This window comes from Anopheles cruzii, chromosome 3 (assembly GCF_943734635.1).
Source record: "Anopheles cruzii chromosome 3, idAnoCruzAS_RS32_06, whole genome shotgun sequence".
NCBI classification, from domain to species: domain Eukaryota; kingdom Metazoa; phylum Arthropoda; class Insecta; order Diptera; family Culicidae; genus Anopheles; species Anopheles cruzii.
The window spans coordinates 55572336-55594093 of NC_069145.1; the positions used below are offsets into that span (position 1 = coordinate 55572336).

The window sequence follows — 21758 nt, forward strand, 5'->3', positions numbered from 1 at the left end:
ATTCCAGGTATTCATCAACATCTGCGTGTGGAGATCCTTTGAAAATTCACTGTCCCAAGCCATGAAACAGTAAAATTTATTGGTTTAAAGCTTCGAATAAACTGAACAATGTGCCAGCAATAATGGTCACCGAAAGACTACCAATAAGCGTTCTTTATTATGTTTCAGGTGAAGAGGAACGCCAATGATCATCGGTATACACGGTGAATTACATTTTATGCATGATAATTGTTTTATGCAAAACAGACCCACAATCGGTAGTTCACTTGTATCACTTACAGGGACGAATAAGCGTCGTCGATCTTCAAATAATCTATCAAACCACTAACGAGCGACATAAAGATGGCAGCAATAGTTAATGGAAGGTAGTGACAGTTACTCTCTATAACTTCAAACAGTTTGAAAGCGAAGTTTTTGTGTAACAATGTCAGTGTTTTTGTGACAATCGAGGTGTCATTAAATGTTTGTTTTCGTAAGCCAATAAGTAAATCAAACATGAGATCATTTACCGCTGTGAAATTTTGACCGCTAAATGAAAGCGTAGCTAATAAAGCTTGGAAGAGGATAAGTGTTCGGGACGTCCAAACACTGCAACTAGTGGCGAAAACATAAGAGAAAGTATGATATACACTACTACATATCCAATTTGTTTATTACATTGGACTACAAACGACATCTGTATTTAGATTTCACATCATTGAATAAAATGCAACATAAACGGAATAGTAGCAATAAAATGATTGCATTATATTTATGAGGAAAATCATTGGGACCGTACGTGAACTCAGCTTTCTAGCATGTCGACGACTTGCTGGAGTGATCCATAAAACTTTCTATTGATGCTGGCACCATATTCAATGCGCAAGTTCGTTGGGCAGTTCGTTGGACAAAGTCGTTTGAGGTGAATGGGCCTTAATACCGCAAGATCAACTAGCTGAAGTATTGCAGCTATTCAATAAGTCTATGGTATCAAAATGGTTGAAATGAAAATGTTTCGAATTAAAACTATTTAAATTATATGTTATGTCACGTGGCATTAAATCATTTTATCCTACTTATAAATAATAAAAAACATCTGACAACTAGTTAATCATAAAAACTTCAGATAATGAGCTCTCGAATTGTTGGGTTGATAGAATTTTTGCATCTATTGATTAGGCCTTCTTTTAGTTTGTTAATTTCGAACGATAGTCCTTGCGCGCCAGCAAGGTTTAGGACAAGATTCTTGGTGTTATCCAGTGTAATTCAAGGATCACCTTGAGAGTTTTATTCAGTCTGATTTGTATTGACTGGAATTCCGTTCCAATATAATATACATTTCAACAACAAAGTTATGATGTATTTCAGTCCGCACGTAACTGTTGTACAAATGCCTGATGTTATATTCCCAACCTTGGTCGGTGTGAATGGACTTGATTGAAGGAAATAGCGACGTTTTTCTTCGTCAGCTTAGCGTTTCGTTCGCAAATCCCATTGCGGTGGAACGGAACACAGTGTTCCGTTGAGTTTTACTTTCCATTTTATATTTGACGACGACTGTATGGCGAAACAATGGCACGCACCGTAGGCCACCGAACGAGCCCCTAGCCATCGTCGGGTTCTAGTTGCGCTTGCTCACGTTTTCCGCCGCTCCGCACCGGAAAGGATGCATAAAATCATAAATAGCTTCAATTCAGCCATTTATTGTTATACATTTATTTGCCTTCGGACCCATCGAGGGCAATCGGGGTTCTCCTTTAAGAATACGACGCACAACACACGGGAGCCATTTTTGTCGTGCCGAGCAGCGTTCTGGAAACCGCTGCGTTGTGGACAAGATGGAATCCGGCCGCGACTCTATGGCAGAGCAGCGGCAAACAAATCCGTCCGACCGAAAACATGACGAAAGCTGGGAGTTCTAGGCCGTTGCCTGTTGCCGAAAACCTGCGCGTTGGCTGTGGACCCGGCTGAAAGAGGAAGTGGTCGTAAATCTTACCGACCGGAGTGGTTTATGGTCTGAAGTGTAAATAAAGACCCCGTGAACGCCCCGAGATCGGTGGCAAAACAATGGCAACCCGGCAGCCGAAGGAGATCACACCTTTTCGGTTTCGGTGCTCGTTTTTATGGCCTTGCCTTCAGACTGTGAGCGACAGAGAGGTAGCGAGAGGGTGAAGAAAAGAAACTACAACCTCTTCAAGGGGTCTTACACGGAAATCGGCATGTCCTCCCCGGGTACCGCACGCTGCGGCATCCTGTGGCATGAGAGTGGGCCTCTTTTGTTCCGTCCAGACTCCAGACACCGGTTCCAAGAGGCTCAGGCTCGGTGGCCTGGCTGTGTGGGTCTGGCCGGGGCTTGCCTCGGCAAAGGGCTGTGTTGTGGAAGGGATTGTTAATTTGATGAAAATGGGCTTGGTAAGTTGTCAGTTCACGATTTGTGCTAAATGTGACGTCTAGCGGCTGTCGTGGCTAACGAGAGGCCTCATCCCGGTGACGGTTATTAATGAGTCGCAGTCGCAGTCAGACGCTGCTTCAGGCTGCCAACCATGAGCCTCGGGAAGTGTCCTTTTCTATCTCGCAAATCCTTTGCCGAAATTTCTAGGAATTATTTCCCAACAGATGCTGTTTGCCCAGCTTAAACTCAAGATAGACCAACATACCGACTAAATGCTCAACTAAATCTCGAACCTACTAGGCTGTTCAATAAGTTCGAAGGAGACTCCAATTCATAAATTCCATGCCTGAAGTGAGAAACTGGAAGAGCTTCAAAATGCGCTTCCGCCGCTGTTATGGCGTCATCGTTTGATGAAAAATGCTTTTCATCCATGTTTTTTTAAATCTGAAAATAGATGGAAGTCGCTAGGGGCCAAATCTGGGGATGATTAGTCCAACATTTCGAACTTTTATTCATGGATTTTTGCCATTTTCAAAATGCTCTTGTGACCTGCTGCATTGTTACATTTTTAGCGAATGCGGTACCTATTTTGCAAACAACTTTAGGAACCCAATACTTCAATCAAAATATTGGTTATGTTGCTTAATGAGATGGCTAGGCCTCATACTAAATCTCTTTCAGTGATTCGACGATTTTCCAATACGATATCCTGTAATTTTTCTATGATTTCAGGTGTTGTGTCTGTTTTTTGACGTTTTTACCATGGATCATCTTGAAAGCTACTACGACCGCGTTTAAAGTCAGAAAACCCTTTTTTTAACCCCCTAATTGAAGGCGAAGAATTCTTATACACTTTTAACATTCGTCCATAAATTTCTTTTGCTTTTACACCTTTCAAAAGTTAAATTTAAATCACTGCATGATACTTGATTTTTTTCGTAAAATATACTGTGACACGTTGATACTAAATGGCTTGTAAAAAAAATTAAGTTACCGATTGAAATAAAACTTCACACACGTTCATATGAAGAGTGTACCAATATAAAAAAAAAGGTAGACTCGTAGGAGCCCCCTTTGTTACCGACCATACGAACTTATTGAACACACTAATATTACGTTGGAATTAAGAAGTCTTTCAGTCACACGACAGCTTTTGAGTCTCTTGATATAGTTTCAAATTTACGCAGATTATCTGAAGAAAGAAATGCTCAAGAAGTCTGATCTCAATCAAATACTCAGTACTCAGTTAACCTAATACAGCTACGGGGGCTTCATTCTAATGAAATCAAATGTTATAATTCTAACGGAAGGGTGTAATGTGTTCGTTCGAAAGACCGTTAAGACCTTCCAAACGTTCCACACCACAGCCCCACACGAAATTAACTCCTTGCCATTGAACTTTCGGAACAATGCTCGTCGTGGGCGCGCGAATTTAGCTCCCAAGAATCTTGTTCACTTTGGTGTTTATTTGCCAATGGCCCGTCCGCCCCGCTCGTGCCCTGCCAGCTGCCCATGCTGTGTGCCTTGTTGTCAACTTTTCATTTAATAATGTCCTGCCGCCGAAACCTGCCTGTTGTCGGGGCTGAGTCTTGGACGAGTCGTCGTCTAATCGCCGCGTGGCGTGAAAATATTTAGCGCACGGCTGCGAATGCTGTTCCGACACCCGCCAACCAAAATGCCGACCATTAATATTGCTGCCTTCCGTTCCGTGGCGTGGAACGCACGTGTTTCCGACTCTGGCCGCTGCTAGACCCGTTAAAAAGTGTAAAATGGAACCACTTGGCGCGTTTCGTGACCGTGTGCCGTGTGTCACGGACTGGGTTAATGAACGGTAACGTTTCGGTCGGTGTCGACCAAAATGGCGAAGTCCAGGACGTAGACGACGACGGCGACGTATCGTCAGAATAATTAGGTGCCAGACCTTGCCACCTAGCAGCGTGGTGGCGCTAAAAGCTGGCGCTTCCGAGAATCGAACCGAATGGTCGGTGGGGTGAGTTTTCCGCTTCCGGTGACATTTTTATTCCCAACGCGGGAGATGACGTGTGTTGTCAGCAGCCTTCAGTCACACACACACAGAGGCACCCGAATAAATATATCGTTTCGGGAAAATGTGGCCGGAAAGGGAAAGAATCTAATCACAAGCTCGTCAAAAAAAGGGGACCAATTTCGTTGAAATTTTCCTCCAAAATCAGTGTGTCGCGTGGAAAGGCATGAAAAGTGGCGAAAATGAACGAGATGACAAGATGAGTGTACAACAAATTAACAGCGAGTGAGCGAGATGGTGAGCAGTGAGATGATTTGCTCACTGGAAGCGTGAAAAGCGCGAAACTTCTCGGGTGGTGAATTTGTGCGGTGAGTGCCCAGTGAGTGTGTGGTGAGTTTCTCTGTGAGATTTGAGGTGAGAAAAGGGGCGGAGTTTCTTTGACATTGTGAGAATCTGAAATTTAATTTGAATTTTAATTTTTACAAAACAAAGGAGAGTAAATACTTTTGCCGAGGTTGTGAGGTTATAGATACTTTCTGTCCTCGATTTGATTCTGAGGCATCCACCATCCAGCTGCTGCGTCCTTTTGTCGCCTCCAATTCTCCCGAGGGATCTTCGGGAGAGTGTTGTGGAGGATTTGAAAAATGCAACCCTCCGTCGGAAGAGCCGACGGTTAGATCTTTTCGGTTGATTCGTCCAAGTTTTGCGTCCAAAATACGAACGCTCCGACGCAACAGTGTCGAAAAAAGCAGCGCCGGGATGTTGCTGTTGTTGCTGACGTCCGCTCGCGGGCTGATTCTCTTCACTTCAACACTCCGACGATGATTTCCGTTGTTACTTCTTTTGCCCGCCGCACGCAAAACTCGATCTCACTCCCTTGCGCAGTTCTCACTCACACAGGCGAATGTCTTTTCTTCGCCGAGCGCCAACCACAACAACGGCCACCATGAAGACGAAGACGCTTGCGTGGGGCTGGTGGGTGGCTTGGGTGGCCACACTTTTCTGCGCCGAGCGAATGGCGGCCAGATATGCAGTTCGCGTGCAGTTTGCTACCGGCGCACGTAAGCGCACGGACGTCGCACGACACGGAGCGAGAATCCGGAGTGACGCCGCTGTATCGCGTATCCTTTGGTCCGGCTTCCGGTTTTTTTTCGTGGCCGATCGGAGTGCCCGGTCATCGTGAAGTCGTGATGAAAACGGGTTGAATGGCCGCCAGATTATCGGACCCCGCGTGTGATTTTCCGTGCCGCGTGTCCTTCGTTAGGCCTTTCTGGGCTTTTCTCGCAGTTTCGCGCCACTGAACTACACGGATACAAAACTGGAAACCAAACCACTGGGTCCAAAACCCTTTCGTGTGTGTGTGTGTTTGTGTGTGTGAAAGTGGCCCAGGGGGCAAAATCCCAATCACCGCCAAACGTCACAATCGTCATCTTTCAACGCGCGCTGGTGCAGGGAATTGTTGCACCGCGGATCGGACCCTCGACGACGTCCGCGTTGTGTGTTTGTGTGTGCGAAAAAGGATTCGAAAATGCTCCTGGGAACACCTAGCCAATGTGCTGCGGCCGCGGCGGCGGCGTTAGTCGCGTCCCAGAAAACAAATGGCAATGGGACGGATTTTTCAATCGCCGCCATCATGGCACGCAGTGGCAGCAACTCCAGCCGGGAACCTTCGGAGCGAAGCATCAGTAAGTTCGAACGCGCTATATTTCATTCCCGGAAACGGATTGATTAGATGGGGGAATGCCCTAGCTAGGGATCGGACTGGTGACATCCCGTGACATCCCTCTTGTATGCTGCATCGGATGTGAGGGAATGTTTTGTATTACGTTCGGACAATGGAAGTATCAAGCAATGGTGTGCCGGAACCGTGGAAACCATCAGACAATATTGAAGCTTCTTTGCACTTTGATTCAAAATATAAATCCAAATTTTCTGCAAAAAATCCAGACTCCCATCTTGTACTGTTCCCGTTGGCGAAGACAGCCATTCCGACTGCCAATTACCGGAAAGCGTTTCGTCGGCGGCGGGTGTTTGATACCGTTTCCGGTACATGCACCAAACACCACGATGAAAAGCGCCGCCCGCCGTTATTATGATAACTTGCGAAAATCCCACCCGGCCCAGCCGGGGGCGAAGGAAAGCCATAAAAGCGCACCGCAAACGGTGTTCTGTTCGTGACTCGAGGCGGTTGTTTGATCGTTGTTTCCCCGGTGGGATTAACATGATTTCCTATGTGGCCGGCTGTTCATGATATATGTTTTTTTAATTCGTGTAGAAACATAGTTCATGTGATCACGGTTTGGATTTTGATCGAAAGGAAGAAAACGGCTAGCATTGCTAGCTAATTGATTAACATTTAGCACAATTAATTAACACATAATAATGCGCTGTAGGATTTGGATGGCATGTTGGGCTGGCATCGTGTTGATGAAGTATGAAATCGGCACGAAACGGTAACTGATATTGCATTCTTTACACAACTTGAATAGAATGAAACAATAGAATCATACTAGGTGTGTGAATTAATTCTTGCCGTTTTTATACAACATTTGTGACAACGTTTCAACACATTTTTATTCAACATTGTTACTCATGCAACGGAACAAGTACTGGTGACATTTTTGAGATTGGTTTTGACCGGTTTTGCGATGTGGGGTTGAGCGTTGTCATTTTGAAAAATCACCTTATCATGCCTTTTATGCCATTCTGATCATTTTATGGCCAAAGTTTTGCTTCAAATGCATCAATTGTTGTCGATGGGATTGTCCATCAATAATTTAATTAGGTTATAAAAGCTCAAAGTACACCACACCTTTCATATCCCACCATATGCACAGCATAACCGTTGCAAAGTGAATATTTCGCTTTGGTAGCGATGGACCTGGTTCACCAGGCTGTATCAAGGACTTTTTGCGTTTAAGATTCTTGTAATAACTCCGATTAATAATAATAACCTGAAATGATTCGGTTAATAACCTGAATAACCTGAAACGATTCGGTACAAGAACCCTTTTTTTCTGCCGTGCAAGCAGTATTGAAAAAGAACTCCCCGCAAAAACTCTTTATCAGAAGCAAAACTCGACATGTTCAAATGCTTAAATCGGTGTTTTGATGAGTAACGCCATCTATTGTAAAACGACAAGAATAAATTAACACACATAATACATTTAAAAAAAATTATTCAAACAATATAGAAGGTTCGCGAGCCACAGCTCGTCGATTAATACATGTGGGGGATTCAGGGGATGAAAGCAAAAGATACTCGAACTGCCGTTGGTTTCGAAATGGTGTCGAAATATTCATCACCACTCGTCGTGACAGAGAGGGGATCCATTTCGGGGCGTATGCGGGTTGAAATGTTAGAGACCCCATCGCAGATGTCGGAGGTGTCTCGGAGGTGTCATGTCGTGGTATCGTTTCCCGTGACACGTGTGGCGTGTGGGCTTTTGGGGTGGAACACGAAGCTGGAAGTTTGTGGGACCCTGGGAGAGGAATAGATTGGTTTTTCTCGAGTCAATTATGCTTCCCATCGCAGCAAACACACGTGTTGGGAGCAGCAGAATAGGGAAGCAGCACAGGCTTAATCAAGAGAGCTGTAGAGAGCTGTACATTTTATATTTTTAAAGTTTTCTTTCGATAATTAGCGAACACGATTTGCAATAAAAACAATCATCATGTTTTGCCAACTTCAGTAGCTCCCTTACTCGCTCGCTGTAGTCATTCGTTTCCCTGGTTTCCCGTTGTTCGGGAACCATCAACAAATGCCAGCGGTTTGTTGAGCGATTTTAGCATAATTTCCACCACTTGGTCACACCTCGAGGCTGCTGCCGTTCTCAGCCGGCGGCGGACAGTAGCATTACTTACTCACCGAAAAATCCGCAATGGCTGAGTGGTGCAAGAGTTATGAGCATGAGCCGTGAGCGTGTGCCATCGTAGAAACCCGGGGGGAGATTTAAGAAACCGCGCATAAAAGTCCGCGGGTGATTTGGGGATAGCCCGGGGCTGGGAAACTGTGTCTACGCGCCGGCGGTTCATATAAAATCCGAACTCGGTCCGAGGCGGCGGCGACGGAGGAGTAGAGTGTGTAATATTTCTCTTCCGCCCCATCCGGAAGCACCGGCATCGGGGGGAGTGATAAGACGGGCCGTCGTGGCCGTCGGTGCAGTTGAGCGTTTTCACCTACGCAACGTCGTTTGGGTGGCGTTTGTTTTTTAAAACATTTTCCCATCTCTCGCTCTCTCCCAGGCGCTATAAACCAGCCAGTCGTGGGGGATGGTTTTTCCCTTAGTTTGTCCGTTGTGCGCCGACGTGCGATTTGAATAAGATCTTGATTTACGGTCAGCTGGCGCGTAATGGCGACAGGAGAAACTGGGTGAAAATGAGGTACTTTTCGAGTGGAGACCCTCGGTTCCGTCGTCGAAAGGCTCGCACCGCAGCGCAGCGAAGGAGAGGTTTGATTTGTGACGGTCCGGTGGGAGCCCGGAGCTTAAGACCTCAGCGCTGAGCGGTGTGACTTTTATGTTGCTTCTCTAAGAATAGTGCACGTTTATTCGACAAGACGAATAGCAGGTGTCAAGAGCCAAGACAGTCGGCCATTCGCATTGCAAATCAAAGTGTAGTTGGACTTTCCAAGAAATGTTAAGACAAGCGGAGCGACAACACAAAAAATGAGGTGGGAAAAACCGTTGGAAGGAAAAGCGACGAAGAAATAGTTAAACTAATATCGGCGAGTTGTGAATAACTAAAAAGAATTTAAAGGAACTTGTAAGGTTAGCGTTTATGTGGAACATTTTTACTGAATCCTAGATCAAATAAAAAAAGATAGAAAAGATTCCAACATCGATCACTGTTTTCTGTTCTTCTGACAGTGCCACTGATATTAGGTGTTTGAATTAATTAGTTCGGTTTTACAGTGGATGGCATTACTCATTACATGTTATAATGTTTTTTAATGAAATATGTGTTTGATAGCTACTGTCATTACGCATCTAACACAGTATAAGTTTGTTTTTGTTAAAGTGTAAAAGAGTTGTTCATACGCATCTGAAACTCTCGGGTTTTGTTCCTTATTAAGTGTTCCTGCGGGGATTACTTTAATATGAAGAAAACTGCTACCGAAAGTCATCATATTTGAATGGATGTTGATGGTGAACTTGCTCTTACTAACAGAACGTTTCAGATGTGGTTTGCGCGGTTTAAAAGTAGTGATTTTGGCTTCCAAGACCAAGAGCGACCTGGACAGCCAAAAAAACTTGATGATGAAGAATAAGCAGCTTTGCTCGATCGGGATGCATGTCATAGGCAAAAAGAACTTGCAAAAATGTTAAGAGTTGCCTGCACAACAGTTTCCCACCGCCTGAGGGCCATGGGAATGATTGGAAAAATGTCTTATGGGTTCCACAAAAATTGAAACATTGAAAAGAGGAAAAACATTTGCGATCTGCGAAAAAAGAAAGGGGTTCCTATATCAAATCGTCACTGGTGAAGAAAATGGGAGTTATTAAGAGAATCCTAAACGCAAAAAGCCCTCGATACAGCCAGTTTACCCAGGTCCATCGCAACCAAAGCGAAATATTCACTTTGCAACGGTTATAGTGGGCATATGGTGGGATATGAACGGTGTGGTGTAGTGTGAGCTCTTGAAACCTAATGAAATTATTGATAGATAATCCCATCGACGACAATTAAAACATGTGAAGCAAAGCTTTAGGCATAAAACGACGAGAATGGGATAAAAGACATGATAAACTGATTTTTCAAAACGCTCGACCCCACATCGCAAAACTGGTCAAAACCTATCGCGAAAATGTCGGTTGGGAACTGTTAACCCACCCACCAGATGTTGTTCTTTCGGAATACTATTTGCTCCGATACATGAGAATCGATTTGGCAGTTTCTTATGAAAGTATTGAAAAATAGGTCTCAGATTGGATCGCTCCTAAAACTAAAAAGTTCTGTCGACACGGAATCGATTACCTGTAAGAAGAGAGAAAGTAGTAGCTAATGACGGATAATACATTCATTATGGAAGTCATACGTTTCGTTTTTGTAGTCAGGCTACAAATGTCAAATAAAGACAGAACTAATTAATTCAAACACCTAATTATTATTTCTCGATTGATAATAAAGTACACATTCGTTTCGATTTCGCGACGATTTGTAAAATTTGTGCAAGAATATTTGACTGTAGTTTATTGAGCCACCAACCAAAAATGTGGACTCTCGACTCTCGGACCGCTTTGTCCGCGGGTTCAGACCATAAAATGCTAAATGGTCTCCCATTTCAAGAGACACCCGCGGGCGCACCGATTGCGGATTCAGATTGAACATCTTCTTTGCGATCGACGATCGACTAACTTTCCGCGTGATGAGGTTCCGGCGACTTATGGAGTTGGTGCAAATTATTCAGCCACATCTATCACCTATTCATCACCAAAACTGCGCCCGGACCCGGGGCTCGGGGTTTGGTTGTCACCGGCGGCCATGTTTTTTGTATCGCTGCCCCCGAAACTCGTTCCAAAGGGGTGGCTGTGGCGCACCCAACTTCGCGGAGTTTCGGAGACGCACGAGCCCGAGTCTTGTTGAACTCTTGCCTTGCTGACGGATCGCTCACGACACGCAGACATGAGATTTCGGCAGTTAGTCTGTCCTGCGGAGGGGAGTCCCGTAATGGAGTTGGTTTCTTGCGCTGCTCACTCGCTTTCGGACCCTCTCACCCTCTCTCTGTCTCTCCCTTGATTCCCTTCTTCAATCAGCCGCTCGCCGGCGGCGGCGGCTGCTGCTGGCTATAATTTACGACAGAAGCCCGGAGTTAATCCGTTAGTTGTCATAAATTTCCGGCCACCATCCGTGACGATCCGTGAGCTGGCGTTTGCGGTGGCCCCCGCGGGGTGCGGAAGGGGGCAAAGGGTGGCCACAAGCCACCGCCGCCGCCGCCGCCACAAGACGGAATTGAATTCCGTCGCGTTGACGCGTTGATGTCGCGCGTGGGATGAAAGGTGCCCCCGAACTGGTGACTCTCTATGGCGTGGCTCCTTCTTCTTCGGAGCGGATCCGCCAACGTCACGGAGTGACACGGAGATTAATAACCGATCATTTCGTCTGCCGACTTCCGAGCCGAACCGAGTCGCCGTGCGAGTGACGAAATATGCAGGGCGTCGGCGGCAACTAACTAATCCGGTCTCAGGACCCGGGCTCGGGCGGGGTGCTGTGTAATCGGTGGGCGATATTAGCAAAGACAACAACCCTTTGCCCCAGTGCGCTGGGGCCAGCGAGATAAGAAAGTGTTGGCAGCCCCGCAGCCGCCCCTCAGTGGTCGTTGAAAGCTTCCGCCGCCCCACGCTGAGGCCCCCTGAGGGATGAGGGGAAAGCAGAGGGGGGCGTTGCAGGGTTTGCAAAAATGGCGCTCGGCTGCGTTGCATGCGTGCGTGCTGATGGTTCGGCGCAACAAATGCATAAATTAATTTAAAATAGATTATCGCCTTCATTAGTGCGTCAGACAGTAATTAGGGTTGATAGTGCCGTATGATGGTGGTTCGTTGATTGCGGTCCCCATCGGTGGGTGGAATGGGGGGGGGGGGGGCGAGAGGGCTGACTGAGGCGGGCAAGATGCAACTGCATCTCACGCAACCCCGCCACGGCCCGGTTGCTCGTACGCTAGTGGCATATCATAATGAAGCATAAATTTGCTCCAATTCAGACGCATCCCCAACGCGAGGTTCTGTATGAGGATGTTCTGCTGGCTGGTTGCTGTTAGCGAGAGTGAGACAGCAGCCCGTTTTCGCATGGTTTAATCAACCTTTTGGTAGCAGATGGATTAATGGGTGATTATTTTCCGATATGCTACAGATAGTGATGCGTGCTACGAATTGACGGACTGGTAAGAATGAACCACTGTCTCAAACAATACTTTTCATATAAGTTTACCGATTTGTTTACCCTACAAAAGAGTGTCTTCTACCATCGCAATATCCATTTCAATCTGAGTAATTTTGTCAATCGTGAAGTTCTTGAAAATCAGCAACATAAACCGATTATTGGTTTATTTATTTTGTTGGTAATCTAAAGGGTGCGTAATCACGACGGGGGATGTGTGAATGATGGATAGATCCGCCACCTGTCAGTCGATTTTTATAAATCAGCCAGATTTGGAATTGTTAGTCTATGCCGTTTTAGTCATGCATCGATTTACGCAAAAAAGCGGCCTAAAATTGTAGCGTTCTACATTGAAAATAATCGTACAACTGTGAAAACTGTGGGTGCTTTTTGTTGCCGAATTTCTTCTGACTTTTTTCTGTAAGACTATTTGAAGAGTATGAATTTCATAAATAATGAAAAATGTCCGTTTTTTGTGTGTTCAACGGAGGCGATGGAGGCGGTTATTTAAACGATATTGTATTCTGAGTGAATTATCAATAAACGGAATGTGAATTATCAATAATATAATTATCAATAATATCAATTATCAATATCAATATTTCTATACCTTAAATAAATCTTGTGAATTTGCCATCGAAATCGACAGAAAAACGGCGGAGTTGTCCAACATTTGAGTATCCCCTATCGTAGAGTGACTCGCCACTTATCCTACTTTTTTAATACATTCTGGCTATAGTTTGACCTGGCCTCTGGAAGATGTGGACTACGCCAGACAAGTGTTATTGGTACTATCCGCAACCTTCAGTAAAACTTTAACCTGCCTAATATAAAAATAATTGGGTTTAGTTAATGGTTACAAATAGTAAATTGATTGCTAAACGGTCATGTTTCAGAAACAAAACGTTACGATGAAAACGATTGCTAACGGTGTCCTTTCATTCACACGAATATTTGCTTCTTGCTTTATAATTAACCCTACAAAGCTTGATTGAAAATAAAATTACAAAATAGCTTTAACCTTGGCATTTTACTTTAATGGGCGTTCAATCAAGGCTGGAGTGATGGTAAAATAATGCTTCGACATCAATCAACATCCTACACACAGTCCACCGAGTGGCTGTCGAAGGCTCGGAAAACCACAAAAGTTCCCGTGCCGTCGAAATGCCCTGACACAGTCGCTTCGATAATCTAAACACATGTGTGGTTTTTCTAATTTTTCACCATAATTTCGTCAACCTTCGTTGTGCTGCTGTAATCGAACCGCGTTGGCCCCCAATGCTCGTGGGATGCATTTGTTGCAGCGCGTGGGTTATCGAAAAATCAACATAATCGTGTGCTCGTGTGTGTCAGCACACCGACATTAGGTCGATTAAAGAGGCAACCGCAACGGCCAACCTGTCGGCTTGTCTAATTTTCTATTACACGCGGCCCAAACCCGCGATCGAGGGCTTGGGCCGACCTTGGAGGGGCATTAGAGGCCTTTGGAGTTCCATTTCGCGCGGTTTGTGGTTTGATGGCGTTGATGAAATGACAGCTCATTTTGGTTCATTTTGGAGGTTATTTTCCGAAAATCCGCGTCCAACCAGTCCGACTTCGGTGCCAACGCTTGAATAGCGCGGTCATACACAAAAAACACACACACCATAACAACATCTGGTACTCCCGGCCGATCAGGATCATGAAGTGCCGTTAGGAAGTGTCGAATGAGACGCGATCTCTGCCGGAGGGGATGGATCCGCACTGTTATTATGCTTCAAGTAGGTTATTATTTCACCATTACCCATGTGTTACGCACCGCTCAGGACCTCCGGGGTGGCGCACAATCGATCAGAACGACGACCGCAGCCCACAGCAACAGCAACCCCTGTTGCCGCGCTCGTGTGCGTGTCGCTCGTCCTTCGAGATTTTCTGTCTAATTTTGATAAATTGTATAATTAAAGGGTCATTTCCAATCGATCCGTTGCGGTCCCGGTGCCGAGGCATCGAAAACCCGTCGCTTTAGTGGTTCGTGGTTGGTGGTTTTGTCCTCTGGAAAGGACATCGAAGACGCATCCGTTTTTTAACACTCCTTTATAATTTGATCGGCCGTTGGAGGGCCGTCATAAATCGGAAGCATCCGAGCTTTAGGGCAGATGGTCAGGTACGGCTTGGAAGGAACACGGCGTAAGTTTTAGGTGTTTCGTGTGGCAACCACAGGCGAAGGGCGCCTTGGAGCGTTAAACCTATCCATTTGACACCGGCGCGACCGGTAATTGTCAAAAAGGGTTTCCGGGTGTTTCGTACCTTAGATAAAAAATCAATGATCATTTTCCGCCACTTAGCACTGCTGCGCCGGTGCGGTGGCCGTGCTTTTCGAAGGTGAAAAGCGTTTCGATTTTTTTTTGTACGCGAGGCGTAAATATTACTTCTTCTAAAATTGTTTAATTGAATTCTATTCTAGTGCGGCAACAAGCTGTTGTTTGTCGTTCAGTTTGGAATCAGTTTAAAGTATGATGTAGGTTAATAATATGCATTTAAATGCATCTTTTTTTAACTATTTAAATTAACAGTTGCTACTAATTACTACAGGGTGTCCAAACAAGCCTTCTTTTTTCCATTAGGTTATAAAACAGAAACGGCTGAATATTTTTTGATGCTTAAACGTTTATTTGAAAGGTAGATTCTTAGAATTTATGTATAAAATAAAGTTTTGGTTGTAGAAAATTGTGAAATATGAAAAATTTATTCCCAAAGTGGTAGGTCGTCAAATCATTCGTCAAAAGCACATTTCATTGAAGCTTATTTCCACCTCGGTGGCTATGTTAATAAGCAGTATTGTGGTTCGGAAAAGTCACATATCGTGCAAGAGAAGCCAATGCACCACCAAAGAGTTACTGTTTGGTGCGGATTTTGGATGATTGATTTTTCGGCGAAATTGAAGCTAAGAACTTGGACGGCATTTGGTTTCAACAGGACGGCGCTACGTGCCATACAGCGACATCCACAATCGATATTCAGGTTACACGAACAAACGAGTAACTATTGACGACCTCAAGTTCCAAATTCAAGTTGCTATTGCCGAAACAGCACCAGATACAATCGAAAATGTACTCAAAAATAGGTCGACCGAATGGGCTACTGCCAAACCAATTGTGTTAAACATTTGACCAAAATTGTTTTTCATTAAAAAAATTTAGAAATCAATCTTTCAAATAAATGTTTAAGCATCGAAAAATATTCAGCCGTTTCTGTTTTATAACAAAATGATAAAAAGAGCGCTTGTTTGGACACCCTGTAATTACTAGTACATTAGTGGGTCGTCCGTAGATCACCCGTTGACGTTACTCCGATTGATCGGTTTCCATGCGAAAGACGTCGGTTCGAACCCTGACAGTGCTTTAAGTTTAAGTTGGTGCTTAATTAGGATCTGCCCGTTTTTTAATAAAATTTATGTATATTCAAAAATGCATATTGATATATTCAAAATTAGTCAGTTTCGAGTGAAATTGTTTCATCTCATTCAAATTAAGTCAGTGTTAAATGGTTCAATAATAAAATGCAAAACAACGTACAAAATTATCCACTTAAAAAGAAACTTACTTCGTTCCTGGAGCAGAGTTTTTAGATAATTTTATCGCTACGGATCATGCTGCACTTCGATTCATGACTAAACATCTCTAAATAGGGATTCGGGCTTGGCTTCAACGGTGTGTCATATCCCATATCGTTCCTATGTTTATTCCTCCAAAAAACCAGGGACCTTCCGTATGTAAATGAATTATAAATAAGTGTAAGCTCGCGTTCTCTCTCCCCGAAGGATGTCATTCTGAAGTTCGGTGCGCGACGCGAAACCCTCACACGGCTCAATTTGTTCGGATTACGCGGTACGCTGATGACCTAGACCTCCGAAGCTCCCATATCCCTGCCCCATAATTCACTGAACCGAACCGTGGCCACCAAAACCAAAAAAAAGTAGACGCCTCAACGCCACCGTTATCGCCGCGAGGCTGACAAATAGTAACCCACCGGTCGGCTTGGGCGCCGTGATGCTGTTCCGAAAAACAAAGTTTGACGAAGCCGCTCTCCGGTTACTCCCGGAAAACAGGGCGACAGGACGCTGGGAAAACTCGCGGCGAGGGAACTCAATAAATCATCAGAAATTTAACGATGATTTACGGGCCACCATCTCGGGTCGGGCCAAGTCGGGCACGGTTCGTTCCATGTCCCGTTCCGGTCTCTTATCTGTTTGGGTTGTTTTGGTCTTTTTTTTGGGGGGGTCGGATTGGGTACTTCAGTTAAATTGGCCACCGTTGTGGGCGCGAGAAAGTAAACCATGCCCACCTACCTTGGCCCGCCGCCCGACAGGCAGGCAGGCCGGCAATTTCTGGCCAATAACGTGGCGGGCGAGGCGAACATTGTCTAACATCTAATTAGAATAAATTTAACGGAATTTGAATAATTCCTCACGAAGCAGAGCGAGAGGGATTGATGCCCGACAGACCGGGGGACGGACGCGGTTTGGGTGAGCCGCAGCTTCACGCACCGTACCAACAACGTTGGCCGGAGTGTTGGCCAATTGTTTCACGGCTAATTTGTATGCAAATTTAATTAGATCATATTTACGGAGCGCGTGGAGGTTGCGCGTTGCTGGTTACTGGACGGGGAGAGTTTAGGAACCGATTTGAATATTTGTTCTCCATTACGCAGGCTGTTGCGCGCCCTGAAATTAGACCTGAAAGCACCTCCCCAACAGTTGTATCCATCTCCATTCTCCCCCCAAAGGTCCGCTGTCGGTTGATCGGTTCCCCGGAGAGCCGGATGATGACGTGGATGTGGACGTGGAACAGTGCAGCGATTCCGAAACCCGAGAACCCTCCAGTTCCAACACCCGAACGCAGCGACCAAATCGTGGCCCGAAATCACGCACCACGGCGGGCTCCCCGACCCGCACCACCACCGCCAGTGCCTCGGACGAGGAAAGGCTTACACCGGAACCGGCACAGGTATGACCCGTGGCGTGCCCGTGGCGTACGTGCCAGTCGTCCTGACATTGTCCTCTCTTTCCTCACAGAGCAAATCCACGATCGTTGGGTCGTGTAACTGCGACGAGCTGCGGCCAGTGCAGTGTCACCTGGAGACCAAGGAGCTGTGGGACAAGTTCCACGATCTCGGCACCGAGATGATCATCACCAAGACGGGCAGGTAGGTCGAACTACCTGCAGGTGGCGCTGCCGGCGGCCCACTGACAGCGTGTGTCAATCACATCGGCTGTCACTTCGTGTCGTCTGGCGGGCGGGCTTTTATTTTTACGCCGAGCCCCGACAATCTGTCAACGGGCACCACGGGGAGCGGGGGCAAGGTAGGTCACGGTTGTGGCGCACACACCGGGTGTCAAAGTGGCAATCGCCCAGCGTCAGTGTTCCTGACCTGACAAAGCGCGGCCCGGCCAGTAATTGCGCGCCCCAAATGAGTTCGTAATCGTTGGGCAATTAGCACAGCGCCGGAGTGGATTGCGCCGCAGAGGGTTGTGCCCGGTAGCTACCACCCGGGCGCTGCTGTTGCTAAACCGAGCCACCTATACACGGTGACACGTGTCGACGGTGGGCTGCTGATGGAACGGCTCGATAGGCTCGACCGACCGACTTGGGCGGGAGTTTATTTTTACAAGTCACTTTCAGATGATTAACTTACGCGGTCGGGTGTGCCAGGTGTGCTCACTTCGTGCGTTTACACATGATAAGACGTTACTTGGCGGGGTCAGCGTCGGGCCAAGGGAACCCGCGTCAGGTCTGGCATGTCACGCCGGGACTGAGCGTAACCGGATTGATAGCTTTGATGCAGGGGTTGCTATGAGTTCTTCGCCAAACTTTAAGTAAAGCCCTCTTTCGATGACCTGGGCTGGGCAACATTGTTGCGTTTTAGATTAGACCATTGACAGCACGAAGTAGTTCGTCCAGACAATTCGGGTTTTGACAGCTACTTTATCTATATATATAAAAATCAAGTTGTGTCTGTATGTCCCTTATAGACTCCGAAACTACTGGACCGATTGACTCGAAATTTGGTATACAGGGGTTTTTGGGGCCGGGGAGTGCAATAGTCGAGGTTAGAAACCCCTCACCCTCCTCTTTCTTTGCCCTCCCATACAACTAACTGTTAAAAACATCAATTACTCCACAAGTTATGGATCGAATTTCATCAAAACTTGCACAATAGTTGATGGTCACCTGAGAAACCATGTGACGAAATTTGGTCCTTGCAGGACGAGGGGAAGAAGGGGTCCCCATACAACCCCAATCCTTAAAATACGTCCTACGGCAATATGGGTATCGTTTCTTAGGTTTTGGTGGTCTGTAAATCGATTGGTTTCCCTTAAAAGCCTTTTCCTTCCTTCTCCACCTATCACCACCCTTCTTGAAGTAGTGTGATGTTGGGGGGAACTGCGTAGTTTGCGTTTAATTTTGAAAGAAGGTGAGAAAGAGAGGAAGAGAGTGATAGAGAGGGAAAGAGAGATAGAGAGAGAGAGGGGGAGAGAGGGCGGGAGAGAAAGAAAGAGCGAAAGAAAGAGAGAGGGGGGGATAGAGAGAAGGCGGGAGAGAGAGAAAGAGAGAAAGAAAGAGAGAGAGAGAGAGAGAGAGAGAGAGAGAGAGAAAGAGAGAGAGAGAGAGAGAGAGAGAGAGATAGCAACGGACTGCTACAGCCTTGTAGATTGCAATTAGGATCATACGTATAGTAGAAAAAGTACATTTCACACCTCCCGGGAGAGGGGCTCCCATACAAACATAACATAAAATTCAGCATAATTCGGGTTATTTTCGAACAAATCGAACCAAATTCTGCAGGTGGGAGTTTTTGGGAAGAGGAAATGTTCTGGTGAATTTTTGAAACCCTTCGCCACTTTACAAAGGGTGGCTCCCATACAAAATTAGGGTAAATTGCAGCAAAATTCGAAAAGTGTTCAAACAATTTGAGTCAAATTTAGCTGGTGCGAGTTTTGCCATGTATCCACCGGGAAGCGGGAAGGAAAGCCAATCGGATACATCACCGGGAAGCCCTTTCATTCGGAACAGAGTAACGGGAGGAGGAAAGAGAAACTGAACAAATACGTCACCGGGAAGCCCGATCGTCTGAAAAGTAGAAGTAACGGGAAATGCAAAGGGAAGCTGATCGGATACGTCACCAGGAAGTCCGTTGAAACGTCGGATAATCGAGAAATGAGGATGAAATGAGGCGTGGCAACGCGCGCCGGGATCAGCTAGTTTCTTATGAATTACGTTGTTCCCTAGTTTATCAGTATGAGGGCTTAGCTAATTTGAAGTCGTATTCTGTCACATGGAACTTGCATGAACTTGCCCTCATTGATAGAGCAGTCGACGTGGCAGTGTAAAAACACAACGTTACAGAAAGCAACAGAGACTAGAATTGTCTCTGGTGCAATCCAAAACCGCGTCGTGCGGTTGTCATACCGGATATGATGATGATGTTGATAAGTCCCACCTTTTACCCTTTGATAGGTTTGAGAAGGAAGGATTTATCAATCATTACAATAGTAACAAAAGCTGCGAGAGGTAGAATGGGAGCGTCCTCTCCAGAACTATCTAGCATTTCTCCTTTCATACGACGGTCGCCATCCTTTCTGAAGGACCAGACTTAATGTAAATCCCAGCGTAGAAATGTCAAATCGATCCCGCTTATGTCAAATCGTATATGAATCCGCACACTTATAAACGATTTGACGTTAAAGATTAATGTCAAATCGTTTATTTTCGCTTCGTGTGGCCCTGCAGTCTTTCACCTAAAAGGGAGGGATCACTCTCCGGAGTCCAGAAGGTTTCTCTTGCTCTGTTTGTAGTTCATACCTCCACTTTCCATCGAAGCTGTGTTTGATTTCCAAGGAACAAAAAAGAGGCACAAAAATCAAAGTGTGTGGTGGGATTATTGATAACTATTGACTATTGATAAGAAGAACTTATATGAACTAGGTTGACAAATGTTTTATCATTGGTCTAGGTGACGTCACATTCAGCAAGATTGTGTCAGGCTTGGACAGTTGGTGGATGGAAACGGATCGTCGTTGAATCGTCGGCTAAGAATGGTGATGTTGACGCTACAAATTATCCTCGTTGAATGGATAAATTGTTCATCCAGTAAGTCCAGTCAAGTCAAGTCCGTCTTAACTTCTGAATGGATTTAAGTAACAAAAGTCCGTTCCGGTTTTCGTTCCAAGAACTTCATGCGCCTTTGCACTGATGCAGCGGATACCAATTTCGATTGGATTTTTGTGGAATTTCCCTGCATGTCCGGGGGTTTGTTTGAATTTTCTCACCTCGCCCGCCAACAGGCAGTGCCAGTGGCCTGGCGAGTCAGGAAGCAGATGTCGTAAAGCTGGTGCGGCCATGAACCGCAAACCGGCCGGCCGGCCTGCGGTGAAGCAGTAGTAAATCTTTTGTGAACCAGTTCGAGCACATCTCTCAAGAGCGGCGCAAGGCCAGGCCAGGGTGGCCCTGGGCCCTGAGCAATAGAACGTAACCTTGGCGCGCGGACACGGCACTCCCCGTGGATGACCCTGGAACGACCCCCGCCCCATCTAATCCCCCGGATGCTCGCCGCGGTCCCTTCTCACGCCGAGGTTCGAAATTTCTCAACCGGCTCAACATGCGCGCCGAGCCTGCTTTTATTGCTTTACGATCGCACCGGGGCGGACCATCGCGGACAGTTAGGGCTTGTCACGTCACGTCACGTCCCCCCCGCCCAAGGGCCCCCATTTACACCCGGGGTGTTAGCTCGTTACCGGTGTTCCGCGGTGCCGCGGTCGGAAAAGTGCCAACGGGCTGCTAGACCCTGGTCCAGCCAGGGTCCAGACCAAGAGATCGTGATCCGGTTGTTAAAATGTGTGAAAAACATGCGCGGACCCGAGGTTCGTGTGAGGTTTGTAGCACCTTCCCGGTGCGCTGCGCTGTTCGATCATAATCAGGTCTGATTGGATCCGGTACCTTCTGCCGCTTCTGAGCAGCCGGGTTCCTGGTCCGTCCAGGGGTTGGCCGGAGCTAGCAGGATGCACGGTGGGAGCTTATTTGCTTGTTTTTTTCTACAACTTTTCGACGCTGCAATAAAGCAATAAAATCGCTAATCCGTGCTGATGAAAGTGATAAATTTCCCAGCGTGTGTGTCAATGCATGGTTTCCGTGACCGGCGGATGTCGCGGTGTCCCCGTTTCGCTTGTGAAGGCCAACTGTGCGAACCTGCCCACCACATGCCCAGGAGCGCCCAGGAGATGTGGGCTGATGGAATGTCCGATGCTCACGGATGAGGTGGCAGGTTGGCGGCCGAACTCATCGGACTCATCGGACCGATCGGGCGATCGCGGACCACGGGTTTACGGGTTTTGCTTTTCAATTTCTTCAAATAAAATCATAATTTACGACCCAACCGTCACCGCGCGAGGCCGCCGCGGTGAGGTGGGGACGCCTTCCTGTCAACGGGTGTCCTGTCTGCCCGATGCTCCGTGTGTGTGTGTGTGTGTTGTGCTGCCTCGTTTTGCACCAT

General features: G+C 46.4%; 1 protein-coding gene across 1 annotated transcript in view; it reads left to right on the forward strand.

Annotated features, from left to right (window-relative positions):
* The first annotated feature begins 5883 nt into the window (after positions 1–5883).
* Positions 5884–21758, forward strand: part of LOC128270632 (T-box protein H15-like) — a 51328-nt gene continuing 35453 nt past the window's right edge. Inside the window, exons 1-3 of the mRNA XM_053008041.1 lie at positions 5884–6040; positions 16995–17215; positions 17284–17414. Of these exons, the coding sequence (XP_052864001.1) occupies positions 5884–6040; positions 16995–17215; positions 17284–17414 (509 nt within the window). The remainder of the gene's footprint in view (positions 6041–16994; positions 17216–17283; positions 17415–21758) is intronic.